Source organism: Nilaparvata lugens, chromosome 9 (assembly GCF_014356525.2).
Source record: "Nilaparvata lugens isolate BPH chromosome 9, ASM1435652v1, whole genome shotgun sequence".
In the NCBI taxonomy this organism is placed as follows: Eukaryota; Metazoa; Arthropoda; class Insecta; order Hemiptera; family Delphacidae; genus Nilaparvata; species Nilaparvata lugens.
In genome coordinates, this window is record NC_052512.1 from 21,211,992 (window position 1) to 21,230,171 (window position 18,180).

Below are 18,180 nucleotides of genomic sequence, written 5' to 3' on the forward strand. Positions count from 1 at the left end.
AAAATCGGAAAATTGATTTTAGTAGTTTGAAAATAAAAAACAGTAATAAATCCCTGCATTGATGATGCAAAGAAATATTTTTATCAGTAAAATTTCTAAAAGCCATTGGCTATAATATGAACAGTAGGATCCCTGAAGGTGGGCTAGGCCAACAATAGTTGACAAACAAAAATCTAAAATAGTGAGGTCCACGTTGTAATAGCAGTGTTTGATTAGCAATGACATTGCTATTATATCCTTGTTTATCATTCGAAAAAGCAGATAGCACTAAGCCATTATTCCATTCTAGCTCCGCGATGTTGCCAGATGGTTTTTCAACAATGTGGAAGTATAATAAATTTATAAACAAAATATTTAATGACTATTTATAAAAATTTATAAATTACCGTATTAAAATAATAATTTAAAACTATATTTTCTTGACGAATAAAATATAATTTATTATTTGAAACAAGAATGAACAGTAGTTGATATACCAGTATTAACTATCGACTATAGAAGTCAGTTGCAAGGCTGAGAATCGGCAATGCTGTTCCGCTATCTTTCTTTAATACCATTATAACATGGACCTCACTATAGGCCTATAGGGTAGTCGGAGAGGTCTGTGTAAGCCAATACTACTCAGCCTGTACTGCATAGCATATCAGAAATAGGCCTATAGCAATAATCTGACTATCAAACAGACTTATTAATGGAAACTTTTTTCAACTTTAAATTTTAATAAAGAAACATATTATAATAACAAAATTTAGGTCTACTCAAAATATGTTGCCAAGATATTGTAAAATTAAGCCGTAGGCTAATGCAAACGACCTAGCGTACTTATTTGTTTGTAGAAGAGTACTGTAGTCATCAGTGTACAATATGTCAATATCATCATTTGACAAATTACTTGAGAAATAACATAATTCATGTCTAATTTTTTGTACAATTATATTATAAATTGAGTTTCATTGAAACAAATGATACACTCAGAGATTTCTCCCTCTTTCAAAGAAGACTTCAATTCAATAAAAGACTCTATGGAATTTATATCAAACGAATTTGACGACTTTAAAAAAGAAATCATTTTGTATAAAAAGGAAATGCAAAATCTTAAGAGTGAAATTAGTGTATTGAAGGCTGAAAATGAAAAATTGAAAACTGAAGTTTGTAATATGCAAGAGTATTCTCGTAGAGATAATTTGGTCGTAACAGGGATCACCGAGACGCCTAATGAGTCTGTCTTCCAGATTTTCAATAGCATTTCTTCGGTAATCAATAGTGATATAACGGCCCAAAGCCTGAGTACTGCACATAGACTGCCGTCGAGAGTCAAGGGAAGTATTAGGCCTATTGTGTTTCGTTTTCTGCGTCGACAAGACAAGGAAGCTTGGCATTCCAGTTTCAGATCATCTGCTATTAAAGATAATAGAGGCCCGGGAATATCATCGAAATGCATTTCGCAGGCTCTTCCTGAGAGCAGGGTGCTCGCTTTCCAACATCATTCGCCATCGGTCATGCAACTTTTCCGAGAAGTTAAAAAATGCGCAATGGAAAAGAAATATGATTTTGTATGGATTCGGGACAGCAACGTTCTAGTGAAAAAGGATGAAGCGAGCAAGAGTGTGGTGGTGATAAAAAATGAAAGCGATATTTCAAAGCTGTAAGGTAATCATAAATCACTGGTAACTCAACCTTTTATTTCTATAAGTTTGTAATGGATATTTGTGATTTACTTGATGACTTAGAAAATATGAATAGTAATGAATCAATTAATCTATGTGATTTGAACGAAGTGAAAGTTTTTTTTGCAATGATTCGAATTTAAAACTTTTTCATTTAAATATTAGGAGTATAAGGAAAAATTTTGATGAATTGTGTATTTTGTTGTCTGGTCTTGATGTCGCGTTTGATATTATAGTATTAACTGAGTCTTGGCTCACACACGATATAACTGGATTTGATATCTCTGGCTATAACAAAATCATAAAGCCAACAAAATTTAATAAATGTGATGGCATTGTAGTATACATAAAGAATGAACTTAATTATAATATTTTGGAAGTAGATATAGATTATGCCAATGTTTTGAATTTCAAATTAGTGTATGATGAATTGGAGTTTTATTGCACAGCTTTATATAGGTCACCAGAAACTGATGTAGCGTGTTTTGTGGATGCTCTAGAGATTTTTCTGAATGAGACAGCACATTTCGAAAATAGGTTAATTGTTGGTGACTCTAATATTGATATTCTTGATAAAAATTTGTCTCTTGTGGGTAATAGATTTTTGGATAATCTTCTTGAATATGGCTTTATAAATTATCTCTATGGCAGTACTAGATGTACTGTTTCAAGTGAATCGTGTATCGATCAGATCTTTTTGAAAAGTAAGCATTGTCTATTCAAATCAGCTATATATAATTGTGCAATCACAGATCACAATGCAGTTATGTGTTGTGTAGAACGTAAGAGCCGGTTGTCATATGGCAGAGATGTTGAATCTGATTCCCAGGATGTTCAGGCTTTATTATTTAATGAAGATGTTTTTCAATCAAAAATTAAAACAGAAACATGGAACGATGTTCTTCAGGAGAACGATCCCAGACTAGCTTTCTCTTTGTTTTATGATAGACTTCGTTCATTATTTGACTCTGCAAAAACTGTTAGGAGAAGGATTAGTAATAATACAAAGAAAATCAAACCTTGGGTGACTAATGGTATTCTTCGATGTATGAGGCGAAGAGACAAAATGTCTCTTAAGGTTCGTAAACAACCATTTAATGTACAGCTGATGGATTGTTTTAAATCATATAATCGAACACTGAAGTCGGCATTGCGAACTCTAAAGGAACAGTATTTCAAGAATAAATTAGTTGAATGTGGAAATAATCTAAGGGCTGTATGGAAGGTTGTGAATGAAGCAACAGATACCCCTTGTAAAACTAATTGTTCTATTAAAGAGTTGGTTACCAAGGATAATCGCATTTTGAGATCTTATCAAGTAAATGAAATAGCAGAGGAGCTTAATGAACATTTTGTGAGTGTTGGTAGAAGAATTTCTGAAAAAATTACTAAGGTAAAGGACAAGATTTTTAGGGAAAAAACTAATAGATTGTTTTGTAATTCGTTTTTCTTTTTTCCTGTCATAGCAGAGGAAATTGATATGTGTATTAAAAACTTGAAGAAAGGGGTAGCACCAGGATTTGATGGAATTTTTTCTAAATGTCTGAGTTCAAATTCTCGCATAATTTCAGTTCCTCTGGCTCATGTAATAAATTTATGCTTTTTGAATGGTGTTTTCCCCGACGAGTTGAAAAAGGCCACTGTTATTCCTTTGCATAAGAATGGTAACAAAAGTGATCCAGGGAACTATCGCCCAATTTCTCTGCTTTCATGTTTGTCAAAGGTGATTGAGAAATGTGTTAAGACTCGTTTGGTCGAATTCTTGGAAAAATATGAAATTTTATCTAATTGCCAATTTGGTTTTCGTAAGGGTGTAAGTACTTCTGATGCTGTATATAAGGTTACTAAGAGAATTATTGAAACACTGGACAGGGAAGAAAAATGTATAGCTGTGTTTTTAGATCTCCAGAAGGCTTTTGATACAGTGGACCACAATATTTTATTTAGAAAGTTAGAAGGTATTGGAATTAGAGGTGTTGCATTGGGTTTCTTCAAAAGCTATCTCAGTTGTAGATCACAGGTGGTTAGTGTTGATGGTATAATGAGCTCAGAATTAGAAATTACGATGGGTGTGCCACAGGGAACAGTTCTGGGTCCAATATTATTTTTGATTTACATTAATGACTTACTCAAGATAGAGCTTGAGAGCTGTTCTTTGTTTTCTTTTGCTGACGACACTGTTGCTATTTTCTGTGCATCAAAATGGGATGATGTTTTTTGTAGAGCTAATGAGGGTTTGAAAGTTATAAAAAACTGGTTAGATTTCAACTTAGTTAGTTTGAATATAGCAAAAACTACTGCAGTGTCATTTTCTTTGACCTCAGCAGGTCAGCCAGATAACCAGGGGAGTTTGGCTTTTCATGAAACTGGATGCGATGATAATAGTTGTCTATGTCCTATAATAATATTTAAGAACAGCACCAAATACTTGGGAATAATCATTGATAAGCATTTGAAATGGAGAGACCATATTTCATATTTATGTTCTAGGTTGAGGAAGACGCTGTATAAGTTTGTTCAACTGAGAAATATTTTTACAGTTGAGCAAATTAAAATGGTTTTCTTTGCGCTTGTGCAGTCAGTTGTGCGATATGGTATAATTGGCTGGGGTGGTTGTGGTGTTACCGTTCTTAAGCCTCTTATAGTATTGTATAAGAAAATTATTAAAATATGCTTGAAAAAACCGGTTAGATATCCAACAAATTTGCTCTATAAAGAATTTAATGTTCTCAGTATTGAGCACTTGTATGATCTTGACCTAGCTAGTTTTGTCTATTCGTGGCCCAATAGATTCCCTATAGCCCCTCATGGCGGCTATGTTACTCGTAGACAATCTGAGAGATTTTTGCTAGAACCACCTTGTAGAACAGCGGCTGCCAGTGCTCATGCAGCGTATTATGGTCCTAGACTTTTAAACCGTCTGTTGCTTGAAGTTTCTGGAGCATCCCAATGTATACCAATTTGTTATTATTCTTTCACTTTCAAAACTTTTAGACAGTATCTTCGACACTACTTATTAGGGAGACAAAATGAAGACTAATTTTGATTTATTTCTCAAATCTGTTTGTAAATCTCAATTCTATTCTTAAAATACATATCTTACTTAGTATAACAGAGCAGAAGAGAATTTGTTGTTTTATTTTTAAATATTGGTGATCTTTATCTTTGATGTAGAACATATAGTTGAATCTCAATTAGGCCTATACTGATTACAAGAGCAACATTTGTATGAAAATTGAATTGAATTGAATTGAATTGAATTGAATTGAATTGAATTGAATTGAATTGAATTGAATTGAATTGAATTGAATTGAATTGAATTGAATTGAATTGAATTGAATTGAATTGAATTGAATTGAATTGAATTGAATTGAATTGAATTGAATTGAATTGAATTGAATTGAATTGAATTGAATTGAATTGAATTGAATTGAATTGAATTGAATTGAATTGAATTGAATTGAATTGAATTGAATTGAATTGAATTGAATTGAATTGAATTGAATTGAATTGAATTGAATTGAATTGAATTGAATTGAATTGAATTGAATTGAATTGAATTGAATTGAATTGAATTGAATTGAATTGAATTGAATTGAATTGAATTGAATTGAATTGAATTGAATTGAATTGAATTGAATTGAATTGAATTGAATTGAATTGAATTGAATTGAATTGAATTGAATTGAATTGAATTGAATTGAATTGAATTGAATTGAATTGAATTGAATTGAATTGAATTGAATTGAATTGAATTGAATTGAATTGAATTGAATTGAATTGAATTGAATTGAATTGAATTGAATTGAATTGAATTGAATTGAATTGAATTGAATTGAATTGAATTGAATTGAATTGAATTGAATTGAATTGAATTGAATTGAATTGAATTGAATTGAATTGAATTGAATTGAATTGAATTGAATTGAATTGAATTGAATTGAATTGAATTGAATTGAATTGAATTGAATTGAATTGAATTGAATTGAATTGAATTGAATTGAATTGAATTGAATTGAATTGAATTGAATTGAATTGAATTGAATTGAATTGAATTGAATTGAATTGAATTGAATTGAATTGAATTGAATTGAATTGAATTGAATTGAATTGAATTGAATTGAATTGAATTGAATTGAATTGAATTGAATTGAATTGAATTGAATTGAATTGAATTGAATTGAATTGAATTGAATTGAATTGAATTGAATTGAATTGAATTGAATTGAATTGAATTGAATTGAATTGAATTGAATTGAATTGAATTGAATTGAATTGAATTGAATTGAATTGAATTGAATTGAATTGAATTGAATTGAATTGAATTGAATTGAATTGAATTGAATTGAATTGAATTGAATTGAATTGAATTGAATTGAATTGAATTGAATTGAATTGAATTGAATTGAATTGAATTGAATTGAATTGAATTGAATTGAATTGAATTGAATTGAATTGAATTGAATTGAATTGAATTGAATTGAATTGAATTGAATTGAATTGAATTGAATTGAATTGAATTGAATTGAATTGAATTGAATTGAATTGAATTGAATTGAATAGAAAGAATTGAATATTAAGTATTGAATATTAACGCAATCACGTTGTTCTGTCAACCATGTCAATCCATGTTTTTTGATTGAATTAATTATATTGTCAATAATCAGTTTAGAGCAGCTCATAATAGAATGACACACCTTGGTGTCATAATAAGTACCATATGCATGAACAATGTAATATTATTGTATGCTATTTGACAGCTGATTCCTGAAAAAATGTTGTACAGGTTTTTTAATGTAAAATAAAAAGAATGTGAGTAAGTGTTAACTGACATTTATTGCACCAGCCTTCTTCCTGATGCAGATTGCTTATGACAATATTAAGTACATGAGTTTCTATAATGGATTGATCTGCATGATATTTTGATAAGAGAAGAAACAATGACAATATATAGGTAACAACAATATGTGTTGACATAAGAAATGAGGGCGCACTGGCCAGAATCACTTATACAGATGATGAATGAAAATTCAAAAGGTCAACAATATGTCAACAAATCTTAGACTCAATAACAAAATGACAAATAATTATTTTGTGTTATGGGGATGTAAATACTACAATATCTCAATTGCAGTATTGAATTTGATTCAATTATATACAAATCTTAATAAGTTGAATTGATAAAAAATAATAATGAATGATAGTAAGTAAAAGTTAGGTTGCCTCTTGTGGGACATAAAAACTAGGAATTAATAATTAATTAATGAGAATAAGTGATACAATAACTTCTCTGTTGTTGTAGTGGTTGTGGTAGTAGGCATTGATTAGGCTTGACTTCTTTAAATTCCAACTTCCAGGCAATAAGTATTTGGTGATAAATAACTTCCCAACTGCTGGGCTGAATACTTTTAGAATCCTTCAAATTGGATTAGGTTGAGTTGAATGCTGATAATATTCCAATTGAATAAATTGTGGTTGATTAAAATCACTAATGAACACAATTAGTTGAAACGTGATGTATTTCGAAGCACCGTTTTAGGTTAGAGTGATACAGTTCATATACGATAACTCCAGTTAATGATGTGTTTCTAATAAATTGGCCCCACGAGTTCATACTATGTAATAAAAGATTGACTTGAAAAATGTTCACAGGTAAATAAGTTACTTTACTTTTAATTGATATTGTTCATGTATTGAGCAAAAATATAAAGAATAAGAGTTTATTCACTTGAGTAAAAATTGATTTGAGTCGACTTGACTAACATGTGATGATCACTTCAGTAAAATAAGTAACTAAGAATGATTGTGAATAAGTACTTGGAAGTTACAACCGTAACTGAAGCCCTACATAGGCTAATTGCGCAATGATCATTGAAATAACACTTGTCAAAAAACTTATCCCAAAGGATGAGCCTAAATGTAGGTCAAAGTTGATGAGAACTGGCAGGACTCTGTACAGTTCGAATTGAAGTGAATAACCAACAGGTGAATGAAGTTGGAATTCATAAAATTAACTTAAGTTTTTGTACAACTTACGAATGTTGAGCGCGATGCCTTTGTATTCACTGAAAGGTAATTGAAACTCTTTATGCGCATTTGGTAATGGCGTGATGTCAACCAAGAGCATGGAAAACTTCAAATGTAGATTGCAAAGAAACTAACACATACAAATTGACGATCGATGACTTGAGGCGATCATAGAATTTTGTGGAACACAATATAATGCGAACTGTTGAGTTTAATAATAAATTGAAGGAATTGCACCTTATTGAATGAATGTGCATTGATACAAGAACGTTTCATGAACGAGAGCTGGTGAAGAAGGAAGAAGCGGTTAGAATCCAGGATGCCAGTATGCAAGCAGTGTTCCCAACATCTGAGATTTGTCAAATATATAAAACATTGAGATGACTTGATCAACTACAAAAAATGATGACATATATACTAATTAATAATAATAGATGAATAATACAATCGATAACATAATTTGTTGATTAATAAATGAAATAACTTGCACATGATGGTGCAGACGACAAATTGGGGCTAGGATGGCCAATTCAGTGAGGAGTGGGTGACCCGGAGTGAATGTGACGTCATTTTGAAACACAACTGATTGTGAGATGAAATCTTACATTAAGCTGCCCCCCGCAATGGCCGAATGCACCTTACCACAAAGGTGAATGAGGGCAAAAAATCTGCTGAAATTTATAATGTAAGATGAGACGAATATAAAAAGACATAATGACAAAAAATATTATACAAATAGATGAATAAACCTAATAAACTAATCATCATCATAGAACGGTAGCGGAGCTAAGCTAGTGATAGCTCGTTTGAATTTCCCATGAGAGGTCTGGATTGTTACAACGCGTACTTTCCCATCTGCACCTGGGTGCGTTTCAATAACTCTAGCGAGTTTCCATGTAGATGGTGCGGAATTGATGTCTTTGAGGAGAACCATTGTGTCGACTGTGATGTTATCATTCTCCATGAGCCATTTGTTCTTACGTTGAAGCGTGACTAAGTACTCCTTAGACCAACGGTCCCAAAGATCCTGGGTGATTCTTTGTAAGTTCTTCCAACGGCATCTGTTGTCAAGATGGGTGGTGGGTGGGCTGTGGAACGGTAAGGCAGTCAATGGACGACCAATAAGAAAATGACCCGGAGACAAGTATTGAAGGTCATTTGGGTCTTCAGACAGAGGTACAAGAGGTCGAGAATTGAGTATTGCTTCAATTTGCGATGCAAATGTAGCCATGTCTTCAAAATTGAGGATCTGATTGAATGTGACAACTTTGAAGATTCTCTTGAAATTTTTGATGGCATTCTCCCAGAGTCCTCCAAAAGATGGCGCTCTAGGTGGGATGAAGTGCCATCCAATGTTAAGCACAGAGGTGTAGTTGTGAATGTCCTTCTGTGTTTTCTCGGCTTCAAAAAAGTTGTGAAGTTCTTGTAGCTCATTGTGCGCACCAACAAATGTGGTTGCGTTGTCTGAATACAAGGCGTGAGGGATGCCACGACGTGATGAGAAGCGTATTAAGGCTGCAATGAATGCCTTTGTGGTTAACTCTGATACGATTTCAACGTGCACAGCCTTTGTGACCATGCAGACAAATAGAGCAAGGTAGGCTTTAGAGTAGGTACGTGACTTACGAGTACCAATGAGCAGTGAGAACGGTCCAGCGTAATCAATCCCAGAATTGAAAAAGGGAAAGTCAGATTGAATTCGGACAGGGGGTAATTGACCCATGATTTGCTCAGCTCTGAATTTTGAAAACCGAAAACAAAGATGGCAAGACTTCAAGACTGACTTGACAGTACGACGAGTAGAGATGACCCAGTAGCGTTGCCGTAGCGCTGCCATGGTACTTTGCACTCCATCATGAGAAACACGTCGATGGTATGATATGATGAGTGCATGTGTAAAGCGATGTTTGGATGGCAAAAGAATCTGGTGTTTATAGTCATAGGGTAAGTCAGATTGACGTAGGCGTCCGCCAACTCTCAAAAGAGAATTGTTGTCGATGAATGGTGATAACGCTTTCAAGGAACTTGAAGGAAGCAATTCTTTGCCCTGTTTAAGCTGACGAATTTCCTCTGCAAATGCTTCTTCTTGAACTGTGCGTATCAGTTGAATTTCAGCGGATTGGATTTCTTCAACAGAAAGATCATTGAGACGATGTTGATCCTTCTCCTTGTGATGAATAAGATTATGTACAAATCGCAATACATATGCAGTAGCTCGCACCATGCGATGATACTCAGATAATTTGGAAATAATACCCGACAACACAGAAGGTGTGACTCTAGTGGCATTTGTAGAAATGGGACGTAGGACAGCAACATTGACAGTGATGTCATTCCATGTGGCTTCTGGTTCAGACAACCAAGATGGGCCGTTCCACCAAAGTGAACTGTTGATAAGTGTAGCTGGTGTACAACCTCTTGATACAAGATCGGCAGGATTGTGCTTTGTCCTTACATGTTTCCAAGTAAAATCTGCAGTCAAGTTTTGGATTGTAGAGACACGCACAGAGACAAAGACATCAGCTCGGTTGGGCAAAGCCTTAAGCCAGTCACACACAATTTTTGAGTCGGTCCATAGAACAACATTGGAAAATTTGAGCTTGGAAGCTTGTATAGCTTTGACAACAAGCTTAGCTGACAAATGTGCTGCTTGGAGTTCTAAACGTGGGATTGTAAGTAATGGCTTAATAGAAGCTACCTTTGACTTGGATGTGAGTAGTTTGACTTGAACTCCGTTTGATGATATGCTGCGGATGTAGAGACAAGCTCCATAAGCTGTGGCACTAGCATCAGAGAATGCATGAAGTTCAAGCTTGACGTCTGTGCTAGGCGGTAAAACACATCTAGGAATTGCAATGTTTGAAATGTTAGGCAGTTCTTTGAGGATGGACAACCACTCAGTAAGAAGTTCGGGAGGGAGTTTGTCATCCCAATCCAGTTTGTGAAGCCAGAGTTTCTGGAAAAGTAATTTAGGCAAGATTACCACAGGGGAAATAAGGCCTAAAGGATCAAAAATGCTTGAAATACTGGATAATAATTCACGCTTTGTGAATGACGTTTTGAGAGCAACATCTGTGATGCTGGATGAGATGATGAGTTGGTCGGTGGTGGAATTCCATATGAGTCCAAGCGCCTTAACTACGCTATCACTGGAATCAGAAAGTGGACGTGAAGTGGCTGTCTCGACAAGATGTGGCGGAATAGTGGCTAACAGCTCTGTGGAGTTAGACAACCATTTTCTCAGTTCCATTTTTCCTCTATCAACAGTAGTAAGCAGCTGATGTGATAACTCAATAGCTGATTCAATTGTTGATGATCCACTTATAAGATCGTCCACATAGAAATCTTCTTTCAAAGCATGACATACAGCTGAATTGGGAGGGCACTCAACATCCGCTAAATGGTTGAGCGTGCGAGTGGCCAAATATGGAGCAGATGATGTGCCATAAGTGACAGTATTTAGAAAATACTCTTGAACGGGTTGATTCTCATCAGACCTCCAGAAAATACGTTGGACATTTCTGTCTTCTGGGTGGACGAGGATTTGGCGGTACATCTTTGTTACGTCGGCAATGAAGGCTATGCGGTGTGTCCGAAATCTGAGTACAGTTTCAAATAATTCAGGCTGAACGGTAGGACCAATGTGGATGACATCATTGAGTGACAGACCTGTGACTGATTTGGCGGATGCGTCAAATACCACTCTGAGTTTAGTTGTCGTTGAGTCGGGTTTAAAAACCGGATGGTGGGGAATATGATAACAGAATTCCTGATAAGAGGATTCAGGAGCGGGTGACATGTGTCCTAGATTGATGTACTCTTCCATGAATTCAGTATATTGCTTCTTTAACTCAGCATTTGCAGCGAGTCGTTTTTCAAGGGAGTGAAATCTAGTTAAGGCTTGTTTGTAGGATTGGCCTAGAGAGTGAAATGTTTCCTTCTTGGGTAAAGCAACTGAAAATCTGCCATCATCCATTCGTCGAACATTATCAATGTAATGTTGTTCGATTTGGGCATGTTCAGTTGGTGTGCTAGTTTTGACATCAATTTCTTCCATGCGCCAAAATTTCTCAAGCTGTTTTGAGATGTCAGCATTGGTGACATGTTCATTTGAATGATCAAGATTAGAAACAAAATTGGAAATACACTGATTGATAGTTGGCTTGAGGACCGGAATAGAACCCCAAGTGACCCAGCCTAAACGAGTATTCTGAAGAACACAGCTTTCAGACAAACGAATCTGACCAGGTAGATGAAGCATAGCATAAACATCAACATTCAAAAGTATGTCAACTCCTGAAATTTCGAAAAAGGATGAATCAGCTAGAATGATGTTGGGAGGGATGTCAAAATCTGAAAGATTGAGCCCAGGCGGCGGCATGCTAGGAGTAATTTTTTCTGTGACAATGCAATCAATACGGGTTGACCATGTATGGTCAGGTGAATGTATATTCAAGGATGATAAGTTCAACAAGGTAGCATTGCTGCCAGATACAGTATGGACTGTGCCGCCAGTACACACTGATGGGAGCTGCAAACGAGATGCAAGTTGTCGTGAGATGAAACAGCTGTCAGATCCACTGTCTAACAGTGCACGGCAAGTCACAGGTTGACCATTCTTGTCAAAAACTACAAGCTGAGCTGTGGGCATGATACATGCACGTCTACTGTTGACAGACTCAATGTGAGGTGCACTGTGAGCATAGCTAACCGCTTGGCTGTGTGGCTCTGAAGACGGCATAGCTGGCTGAGGTGATTGAGTCAACTCAAGTGGCTGTGAGGGCACAAACTGAGAGTTTGACTGGTTAGAGCCACATTGACTGTACTGATCAGAACGACAACCAGAAAGAGCAGAATTATCAACTGAATTGCTGGTTGGCAGACTCTGAACAGGACTCTGCAGCGGTTGAGTTGATGGCGCAAATTGGCTGCTGTGTGTTGAGCACTGCTGTGTGCTGGAGTTACTATGACCTGGAAACGGCAAGGTAGATTGCAATCTGGATTGATGGTCGGCATGACTATCATTCTGTTGATTCTGAAATGGAGATCTGTACTCACGGTGCGGCATACGGCGCCCACTCCTTGGCAAGTGCTGCGGCGGATTACGGGCATAGTTAGATGCAACAACAAGATTAGACCTTTTTGAAAAATTGGACCCATGAAGTACAGTATGATGTCTATGCTGGCATGTCTTGCAGGCTCCCTGACATTGGTGAGATCTATCCCATGGCTTAATGCAGTTGATACAGAGATTCTTCTGGAGGACAACACCTGCGCGCTCTGGAAGAGGAATTTTGTTGAGTGCATTACAACTGAAAACATTATGCGTTCCATTCTGACAAAAGTGACACTGTAATGTTGGTGACCTATTGAAAACATTTGGCGTTTTAGGCGGATTGAAATTATTAGCATTGGACTTAGGCTGCACTGCCTGTTTGCTCGAACTGGGTTGAATCAATGGGTTAGTGGCACCATGACACAAAAATGATTGAGCTAATGAGTTCTGCGCTAACGCTTGTGAGATTTTATGTTGCTGTTCTAGGAATTCCCATAGACAGTCCATTGACAAAATAGTTTTGGTTGAGCTAAAGCGCTCCCAATCCCTGAGAGTAGCATTATCAAAGTGAGATACAGTAATATACAAAAACATAAGATCTTTTACACTAATATCGAGTGCAAGATTCTCAAGTGCAGATATGTTAGTCTTTTGATTGTCTATGAACGTTCTCCATGACTGAGAGGATTTCCAATCCAACTTTGGTGGATTCAAAATAGCTGATAAATGCGTTTCAGCAATGAGCATAGAATTGTCATAACGTTGAGACAGAAGGTCCCATGCTACTTGAAAATTACCAGAGGGTGAATTCGAAATTCTATTGAGGGCTTCCCCGGATAGAACTTGTCTGAGGTAGTGATACCGCAATGTATCATCAATACCTGGGTTGTTTATGACTAGACTCGTAAACGTTGACTTGAAATTCAACCAAAGTTTGAAATTCCCATCAAACTTTGGAAGGGGTATGTCGGGTAATCTAGCGCTGACTACATGACTAGGACGTTGCTGTGCAATACGTGCTGAAGCATCAGCCATGTTTTGTACAGATTCCCTGGTTTCAAATTCATGCATAGATGAACGTAACTTACCATTAAGTAACCCAAACTTACTACGGATCCTATGACTGAGATCAATGTCAAGAGGTATACCTCTATCAGTTTGTCTTTCAATACCCATGAAATAACTACGCTTGAGAGTAATGAGATCAGTGAGATGATTATCAAGTACATAGTAATCAGTTCTGTTATGGACATTGTACATAGCTTCGTCTTGAATAAGGCGGTCAAGCTGTTGTTCAATTGCATCAAGTGTAGTAGGAGGTAAAATAGGAGAAGGTCCCCTGTTAGGTGGCTGCAATGCAGATGCGGTGGGTTGTACAGGTGGAAAGCCATGAAATTCATTAGTGTCAGAATCTATAGATTGGACACTCTGATTCAGCACAGAGCGCTCTGGGGTCTGATTATTTGCCATTTTGAATTGTACAAAAAATGATGTATTAGAATAATACTGAGTGAAAGATTGTTCGTGTTACTAAATAGCACTTTGCACTTTGTATTATGAGAAAATTCACTATAGTCCTGAGTGATAAATATTGTTGAGAAAAATATTGAATAATATTGCAGATAATAAAAATAAAATTGATTAGATATATGAGTGAAATGAACTTAAGAACTAACATCAACAATCTTAAGAGCTAGAAAATATAGCAGAGTCACTGCAAAATTGATAATAGAAATCATATACAAAAACAGTATTTGGTTAACATTAATATGTATACATTACACGGCGCTGTCACACGATGAGCTGAGAAACGGTTTGATTTTCAATAATTGCCAGTAGTAGTTTTGCTCTTGGCAATTCTCTTGTTCAATATGATGTTTGATTGCCTTTCGATCTCACTTGCTGTGATTTTGTCAATCATGGGCTTGCTCGTATGTGTATGTTTGATCAGTCGCCGTTCACAAAGTCTTATTATGGATAGTAATTTACTTATCTGAAAAATACACACTATTATTCACTGATAACAACAGAATGTACATGTAAAAATGTTGCGCATAAAAAATTCATAAGGATGAACCAATGAGACAAGATGAAAATGAAAACATAATGGAATTATTTGCGCACAAAAATGCAAAAATACAATATGATACAGTAAAACATCAATACAAAAAAAAATTGTAAAAATTGTTCTCAGAGTCAGATAAGAGAAAAAATATTAGATTGCTGAGTACCAAAACTTATCACTAGAATACTAGATACTATGGGACGCTAAGATGTGCCTACCTAGACTGGGTGTATTAATCCTGAAACAATGAGGCAATTTGATGCAAAAGGTACCCAGTAGGTCCACTGGAGCACATCCGGCTGCCCGCGAGGACCATCATGGAATGAGATGATTGACAGTAGGCTGGGCGTAACTCCAACCTAAGTAGAGCTAGGACTGTAGAAAGAATTGAATATTAAGTATTGAATATTAACGCAATCACGTTGTTCTGTCAACCATGTCAATCCATGTTTTTTGATTGAATTAATTATATTGTCAATAATCAGTTTAGAGCAGCTCATAATAGAATGACACACCTTGGTGTCATAATAAGTACCATATGCATGAACAATGTAATATTATTGTATGCTATTTGACAGCTGATTCCTGAAAAAATGTTGTACAGGTTTTTTAATGTAAAATAAAAAGAATGTGAGTAAGTGTTAACTGACATTTATTGCACCAGCCTTCTTCCTGATGCAGATTGCTTATGACAATATTAAGTACATGAGTTTCTATAATGGATTGATCTGCATGATATTTTGATAAGAGAAGAAACAATGACAATATATAGGTAACAACAATATGTGTTGACATAAGAAATGAGGGCGCACTGGCCAGAATCACTTATACAGATGATGAATGAAAATTCAAAAGGTCAACAATATGTCAACAAATCTTAGACTCAATAACAAAATGACAAATAATTATTTTGTGTTATGGGGATGTAAATACTACAATATCTCAATTGCAGTATTGAATTTGATTCAATTATATACAAATCTTAATAAGTTGAATTGATAAAAAATAATAATGAATGATAGTAAGTAAAAGTTAGGTTGCCTCTTGTGGGACATAAAAACTAGGAATTAATAATTAATTAATGAGAATAAGTGATACAATAACTTCTCTGTTGTTGTAGTGGTTGTGGTAGTAGGCATTGATTAGGCTTGACTTCTTTAAATTCCAACTTCCAGGCAATAAGTATTTGGTGATAAATAACTTCCCAACTGCTGGGCTGAATACTTTTAGAATCCTTCAAATTGGATTAGGTTGAGTTGAATGCTGATAATATTCCAATTGAATAAATTGTGGTTGATTAAAATCACTAATGAACACAATTAGTTGAAACGTGATGTATTTCGAAGCACCGTTTTAGGTTAGAGTGATACAGTTCATATACGATAACTCCAGTTAATGATGTGTTTCTAATAAATTGGCCCCACGAGTTCATACTATGTAATAAAAGATTGACTTGAAAAATGTTCACAGGTAAATAAGTTACTTTACTTTTAATTGATATTGTTCATGTATTGAGCAAAAATATAAAGAATAAGAGTTTATTCACTTGAGTAAAAATTGATTTGAGTCGACTTGACTAACATGTGATGATCACTTCAGTAAAATAAGTAACTAAGAATGATTGTGAATAAGTACTTGGAAGTTACAACCGTAACTGAAGCCCTACATAGGCTAATTGCGCAATGATCATTGAAATAACACTTGTCAAAAAACTTATCCCAAAGGATGAGCCTAAATGTAGGTCAAAGTTGATGAGAACTGGCAGGACTCTGTACAGTTCGAATTGAAGTGAATAACCAACAGGTGAATGAAGTTGGAATTCATAAAATTAACTTAAGTTTTTGTACAACTTACGAATGTTGAGCGCGATGCCTTTGTATTCACTGAAAGGTAATTGAAACTCTTTATGCGCATTTGGTAATGGCGTGATGTCAACCAAGAGCATGGAAAACTTCAAATGTAGATTGCAAAGAAACTAACACATACAAATTGACGATCGATGACTTGAGGCGATCATAGAATTTTGTGGAACACAATATAATGCGAACTGTTGAGTTTAATAATAAATTGAAGGAATTGCACCTTATTGAATGAATGTGCATTGATACAAGAACGTTTCATGAACGAGAGCTGGTGAAGAAGGAAGAAGCGGTTAGAATCCAGGATGCCAGTATGCAAGCAGTGTTCCCAACATCTGAGATTTGTCAAATATATAAAACATTGAGATGACTTGATCAACTACAAAAAATGATGACATATATACTAATTAATAATAATAGATGAATAATACAATCGATAACATAATTTGTTGATTAATAAATGAAATAACTTGCACATGATGGTGCAGACGACAAATTGGGGCTAGGATGGCCAATTCAGTGAGGAGTGGGTGACCCGGAGTGAATGTGACGTCATTTTGAAACACAACTGATTGTGAGATGAAATCTTACAACTCCTCTAAATATCATTAAGAATATTAATATTGTCTTAAAAAATACCGATCCTAGTGGCTTAGAAGACTCACTATTACAATACACTAGTAACGGCGAGTCTTCTAAGCTTGTGCAAGCTACAGTAGTATAGCCTAGGCCTATATCTTTTTCTCATCCAAAATCGGACTGATATGAATAATTTACTGGCCTACTCTGGTATTGATAATTTTTACATCTAATAATAATCCATGCAGTAGTGAGTAGACTATTAAATGATTGATAGAAACTTTTTTCTGAAGACTGCACCTTTCCAAAACTAATAATGTTGAGGCACAGAGTTGAAGGACTACAGCTGGACTAGTTTTGTACGGTACCAGGTTTTGTTTAATTTTATACAAATCATTTTATTTTGTTCTGAACGATACGTTCATTTTTTGATTTTATCCTTGTTAGAAAAATATTCTCATCAATTTTATAAGCCACTTCAGTCCTTCAGTGATGTCAATATAAATTCTGTCCAAAACCATACAACATAGCGTACGGATGTAATTTGAATTTGGCACCTTCTTCTGTGACTCAAAATGGCGACTGCGCGTACCTGGTATTTATAGTTCCCTAGACCAAGGAGGATTGAGGAGACAAAAAGGCTATCCTAGGGCTCTATGTATACACTCGCTTCTCTTTGTCTCAGAAACAGAGTAACGGCCAGCAACAGTCACAGTTATAACATAGTTATTCAAAAGTATTCTTTGAGTATCTATAGTGAGGTCCACGTTATAATGGTAGTGTACGATTTGCAATGGTGTTGCTATCCTTGTCTATCGTTCAACAAATGTGGAAGAGTTTGGGGTTACGTTTTATTATTTAATAATGTTTTTTTAGGATAGGTTAGGTTTTTGCTTTAAAATTGCAATATGCTAGAAGGGGCTAGGG

The 18,180-nt window shown here is 35.2% G+C and overlaps 1 protein-coding gene across 2 annotated transcripts; it reads right to left on the bottom strand.

Annotated features, from left to right (window-relative positions):
* Positions 1-6,484: 6,484 nt before the first annotated feature.
* Positions 6,485-17,261, bottom strand: LOC111054948. Of its 2 annotated transcripts, none has more exons than XM_022342081.2 (2): positions 14,533-17,261; positions 6,485-12,974 (listed from the first exon to the last, which is right to left on the bottom strand). In XM_022342081.2, exon 2 carries the CDS (start codon positions 12,760-12,762, stop codon positions 8,452-8,454), a length of 4,311 nt encoding a protein of 1,436 aa, XP_022197773.1. In that variant the 5' UTR covers positions 12,763-12,974; positions 14,533-17,261; the 3' UTR covers positions 6,485-8,451. The 2 variants fall into 2 exon arrangements, with proteins under 2 accessions (XP_022197773.1, XP_022197772.1); XM_022342080.2 differs by having other exon boundaries at positions 14,528-17,261.
* Between the last annotated feature and the right edge of the window lie 919 nt (positions 17,262-18,180).